The sequence below is a fragment of the Eptatretus burgeri genome, chromosome 15 (assembly GCF_056783735.1).
Source record: "Eptatretus burgeri isolate ZD-2024b chromosome 15, Ebu_testis_v1, whole genome shotgun sequence".
In the NCBI taxonomy this organism is placed as follows: domain Eukaryota; kingdom Metazoa; phylum Chordata; class Myxini; order Myxiniformes; family Myxinidae; genus Eptatretus; species Eptatretus burgeri.
The window spans coordinates 43,377,597-43,383,596 of record NC_140975.1 but is presented as its reverse complement, the minus strand read 5'-3'; the positions used below and the strand labels follow the sequence as shown (position 1 = coordinate 43,383,596).

The 6,000-nt window shown below is 47.4% G+C and overlaps 1 protein-coding gene across 4 annotated transcripts in view; it reads left to right on the top strand.

The window, feature by feature from the left end:
- Nucleotides 1-502: 502 nt before the first annotated feature.
- Nucleotides 503-6,000, top strand: part of RHBDL3 (rhomboid like 3) — a 44,107-nt gene continuing 38,609 nt past the window's right edge. For all 4 annotated transcript variants that reach the window (XR_015051971.1, XM_085858188.1, XM_085858187.1 and 1 more), the window contains exon 1: nt 503-766. Coding sequence is in view for 3 of the 4 variants with exons in the window: in XM_085858188.1 (XP_085714314.1) it covers nt 728-766 (39 nt within the window). In the remaining variant the exon portion in view is untranslated. The remainder of the gene's footprint in view (nt 767-6,000) is intronic.

Below are 6,000 nucleotides of genomic sequence, written 5' to 3'. Positions count from 1 at the left end.
ATGCTGGGGGGGAGGTACGGCATGCGGGGGGGAAGGTACGGCATGCTGGGGGGAAGGTACGGCATGCGGGGGGGAAGGTACGGCATGTGGGGGTAGGAGAAGGTACGGCATGCTGGGGGGAGGTACGGCATGCGGGGGGAAGGTACGGCATGCGGGGGGGGAGGTACGGCATGCGGGGGGGGGAGGTACGGCATGCGGGGGGAAGGTACGGCATGCGGGGGGAAGGTACGGCATGCGGGGGGGAAGGCACGGCATGCTGGGGGGGGGAAGGCACGGCATGCTGGGGGGGGGGAAGGTACGGCATGCGGGGGGAAGGTACGGCATGCGGGGGGGAAGGTACGGCATGCGGGGGGAAGGTACGGCATGCGGGGGGAAGGTACGGCATGCGGGGGGAAGGTACGGCATGCGGGGGGAAGGTACGGCATGCGGGGGGGAAGGTACGGCATGCGGGGGGGAAGGTACGGCATGCGGGGGGAAGGTACGGCATGCGGGGGGGTGAGGTGCGTGAGAGGAAATGTGATGGAGCTGCACAGGGGAAGAGAGGAATGAAGGAGGGATGATCGGCTTGTGAAGAGGAGGATGAAAAAATGAGGGAAATGTTGGTGTAAGGTGAGGCGGCGCAAGGAGAGAGGGAGGAGGAAGAAGAAGAAGGTTTCTAGATCGTAATGTGCGGGCGGAGAGGGAGAGGGAGAGGACGAACAGATCTTTGAGCGGAGCCTCGTCCGCCATGCACGACGATTCTCTGCTGCAGCTCATTCGAGATGAGGTAAGAATCCTGATCCTCGTACTCCATGTACGACACGTGTATCATTTGACCTGTGCTGGTTCTGCTGTGCGGACGGTCTCGATATCGAGTAATCGTCACAGTCGAAGCGATATCCCAGCGCCATACCTGCGCTCTTCCCGATATGAAACTTTATTTCCATCATTTATATTTTATCACATTTGTACCACATAATAAATGAAGACTTGTTAATGTCAGTAAATTGCGCTTTGATGCGGAAGAGGATGCAGGTGGGGGAGGGGGAGGAGGATGCAGGTGGGGGAGGGGGAGGAGGTTGCAGGTGGGGGAGGGGGAGGAGGATGCAGGTGGGGGGAGGAGGATGCAGGTGGGGGAGGGGAAGGAGGATGCAGGTGGGGGAGGGGGAGGAGGATGCAGGTGGGGGAGGGGGAGGAGGATGCAGGTGGGGGAGGGGGAGGAGGATGCAGGTGGGGGAGGGGAGGAGGATGCAGGTGGGGGAGGGGGAGGAGGATGCAGGTGGGGGAGGGGAGGAGGATGCAGGTGGGGGAGGGGGAGGAGGATGCAGGTGGGGGAGGGGAGGAGGATGCAGGTGGGGAGGGGAAGGAGGATGCAGGTGGGGGAGGGGGAGGAGGATGCAGGTGGGGGAGGGGGAGGAGGATGCAGGTGGGGGAGGGGAGGAGGATGTAGGTGGGGGAGGGGAGGAGGATGCAGGTGGGGGAGGGGAGGAGGATGCAGGTGGGGGAGGGGAAGGAGGATGCAGGTGGGGGAGGGGGAGGAGGATGCAGGTGGGGGAGGGGAGGAGGATGCAGGTGGGGGAGGGGAGGAGGATGCAGGTGGGGGAGGGGGAGGAGGATGCAGGTGGGGGGGAGGAGGATGCAGGGGGGGAGGATGCAGGTGGGGGGGAAGGTCAGGGTCATATTTGAAACTCTGAGGTAGGGTTACGTACTGCTCCCCTCCTCCAAAAAAAAAATCCCACAATAATTGGAAAGACCCTCAAGGACCACCCACTCTCAGGATACAAACTCTTAAACGACCAGTGACAGGTTGCTGTTTAATTGAGACGCTGTACCTGTACCTGTACCTGTACCTGTACGCTGTAGGACAAGTGGACGCAATACCCAATGTCAGGTGTCCCTGTTGGTGATGTCTCTCCATTGATTGACATTGTCTGCACGAACACTGATTCAGACTATTCAGACTCGCTGATGGTGTTGGCGAATGCATACGCTACATTTGATTGGAATTGATTTCTGTGTTCAGCTCACAGGTTGCATCACTCATTATTGCGGTGTGGCTGTGCAACTGATGCAGTGCCCCTGCACATGAAGAGTGGAATTTGTTCAGGGTGCCGGTGACGACTCACCTACTCTTCACAAATGATCTCATGGGATCTTTAACTTGCACCAACTCATTCTAATAGATGGACACCCCGCTAAATATACATTTGAGGGATGGCGTACTCCGTGATGTTCCCCCTGCCTATGAAACACCAATCGGACGCTTTATTGCCATATCATGAATCAAACTCAGAGTGGACAACTAAAATCCTGTCGAACAAGCGTGTGTGTGTGCGCGTGCATTCACAGAAGTCGACACCATGATTTTTACAGAATTTATTTATTGAACATTTGAAGTATATTTGATCCATTTTAATACATCCACTAGTATTTGGTAGACTTGCCATTTGCAGATTTCAATGTTTTTACTCTTTCAGGTATATAACTAACGAGTTCCAAAATTTTATCTTGTGGGATTTCTTCCCAGGCTTCATGCAAAGGGTTTAGGAATTCTGCCCGTGATGTTGGTTTCCTGCACTTTTTCCGCACAGCTCGATCCAATATGTCCCAGAGGTGTTCAATGGGATTCATATCAGGAGATTGACTTGGCCATGGAAGTCGCTTGATCCCATTTCTGTTCTGACATTCTTTGGTGTTTTTTGCAGTGTGGCATGGAGCTCCATCTTCCATGAACAGAGTGTTGTTTTTGACCATCTGACTAGTGGAGAAGACGGGGAGAAATCCATCCTCAAGGATAGAAATTTATATCGAAGAGTTGATGTTGCAAACACACTCCACAAGGTCTGACCGACCCGTGCTCCAGATTGCTCCCCACACCATCACTGAAAAACCGTCGTGTTTGACAGTTGGCTGCAATTGATCCAAAGAGAACTCTTGATTCGGAAGTCTCCAGACCCACACGCGTCCACTGTCAGAACATTGAGCAATTTTGGACTCATCTGAAAAAATGACAGTTTGACAAAACTCCAAGGGACTAGTGGCCATCTCGTCAACCCACTTCTTTCTCCTTTGAATGTTGGCCGGTCTAAGAAAAGGTTTACTCCGAGCTGCTCTCCCATAGCAGTTGATGAAAGGACCGCACGGCAGTTCTTGAGCTAATTTGGACATCCTCTGCAACATCTGCTGCCTTGCAACGGGGAGTTTTTTCTCAATGGATCCGCTTGACAGCTCAAAGACACCTTTATGAGGGCCCAGGTCGACCAGAACAGGAAGCTGTGGATTCCTTGCCTTCGCTGGTGAATTGCGCAATCACCTGATTGACCGTAGAAATCAGAATGCCAAGGTTCTGGGCAATCTGATGCTGGCTGAGTCCATCTTCTGATTTGCCAACAATTCGTCCGCTTTGAAAATAGGAAAGGTCGTGTGCTTGGGTTCGAGGCATAGTTAACTGTCGTACAAGACCCAGTAACTCATTCCTGCAAACAAATAGTTGACCATTAGTACAAATTACTGAGTAAAACTTGCTTTATATCGATGAAATGAATAAATTTAAGGCTTGTGTGTTTGTTTGTGTATGTGTGTACGTACGTGTATGTGTATGTATATATATATATATATATATATATATATATGTATATATATGTATATATATATATGTAAAAATATACACACATACATACCCATACTGTAGGGCTGGCAGGATGGCCTCGAGGTACGCACACCCCCCTCTAAGTTGCCTAGCCTGGGTTTGCTTCCCCACCCAACTATAAACTGTCATACCGGTGTTTCACAGGCAGAGTGATTGATCAATGTGTGTGCCGTCCCTCGGATGGACGTTAAACAGGCATCCCGTCTGCCAGCATTCATTGGTGGATGTTAAAGATCCCATGGTGTCCTTCATAAAGAGTAGGCAAGCCATTGCCGGCACCCTGAACAAATTACAAATTCCTGTCCCAACGAGTCAAACGTCAGGCCTGGCCAGCTGGTTCAAGAAGATTTGGGCCAAGCTTCCCCCGGCCAACCCCACAATGTGGGATAATAGTGTCTGTTAAAGAAAAAGATATATGAAACTGTTGGAAAATTTGACACCCCCCCTCCCCCTCTTCCTCAAGTCTTCTCCACAGCCATTTGATCATGTGATGGACAAGTGTCTGAATGTTTAACCTGAGTCCTACCAACATATTTTACTGACTATTCTTACCAACTGGGGTCTTTTCAGACCCCAACTCAAAAACCACTCAATTTCACTAAATCTACCAAAGTTTCACATCAATGACTAAACATGATTTTTTATTATTAAAGTCAACAAACATAAGCGAAATAAAAATAAATATAAACCAATGTCACCCGCAGGGTTACCCGTATCTTGCCAAAAGGTGACCATGTGTGACTTCTTTCAGGTCACACTGAGGTAAACAGAGCTGCTATCCACCAGGAGCGACTCCTTGAGGAATATCTGCCTACGAGAGATTCCGATGAGAATCGTTCTACAGAGTAACCATAAAAAATATGCTTTTGCCTCATAACGTCACCAAATGACGTCATAATGTCTCAAGCTTGACATATCTAGAAAGCACTCATCGAGGTGTTCAATTTGAGGTACTACACGATATGGTTCCTAAAACTTGAAAAATTGACCTTGGGGTCAAATATGTTTGACCTGAGGCGCTAACCATGAAGGTCAAGGCCAATTGCCACCAAAAATTAATCAGCTGAGCGCCAGACCATGAACTATATTCCCATGAAGTTTGAAGACGATCCGATCAAAATTACTCAAAAAATAAGGGTTTCGTTGACTCCCCTGATTTGCGACAAAGTGACCTTGACCTTTGACCTTGACCTTCAAAATTTTTATGCGATGAAAGGGACCTCTATAGGCCTCTGATATGCGAAGTTACAAAAATTTCCAATGATAACTGTGCTCTGCAGAGTGATTTATACGTAATTACAGACCAAAAAAACAAACAAACAAACATATGAAGGTCAAGGCCAATCGCCACCAAAAATTAATCAGCTGAGCGCCAGACCATGAACTATATTCCCATTAAGTTTGAAGACGATCTGATCAAAATTACTCAAAAAATAAGGGTTTCGTCGACTCCCCTGATTTGCGCCAAAGTGACCTTGACCTTTGACCTTGACCTTCAAAATTTTGTGCGCTGAAAGGGACCTCTATAGGCCTCTGATATGCGAAGTTACAAAAATTTCCAATGATAACTGTGCTCTGCAGAATTTTTTATACGTGATTACAGACAAACAAACAAACAAACAAAAAAAACATACAAGCTGACTAACATATCTTGCAAAAACTTCGTTTTGGCAAGATAATAAAATCGAAAATTAAATACCAACAGGGAACCTTTATGACTCCAAGTGAGAAACATTAAATTTCATTAAATCTGCTGAAGTTTCACATCAATGAGGAAACATAATTATTTTGATTGTACGATGTTTTAGTGATAAAGTAAACAAACATGAGCATAAAAAGAAATAGATATTGGAGGACTTTCTCGATACAAATACCATGTGAAGTAATCATATATATTACAAAACACTGAACAACAAGGACAAATGTGTCCAAGAGCAGCGTCCTAAAGGTTTTGTCGGCTTAAAAAAAAAAAAAAAACTTCCGATATTTCGTCACGTGCCTTGATTAAGTCAATAGCGGGACCCGTCATAATGTATTTACGATATATCGTGTATTTACGAAATAAATAGTGTATTTACAAAATTACAATACGATAAATGGAATAATCTTTAAATAGTAACGTGAACTTTTCAAAACTTTAAAGCAAATGTCCGAATATATTTAAAAGTTCATGATAGACGCTCTCAAAAGGCACCGTCAATGTGAGGATGTGTACATGTGCTTAGTATTTAAGGAGATCCGGATCTTGTATATACAAGAGCCGAGTCCTCGAGGTTAAGGTTTTGTCTTCACAAGAAGAAGAAGAAGAAGAAGAAGAAGAAGAAGAAGAAGAAGAAAAACAATGCCGAGCTCTCTATGAGCAGCGTTCGCGA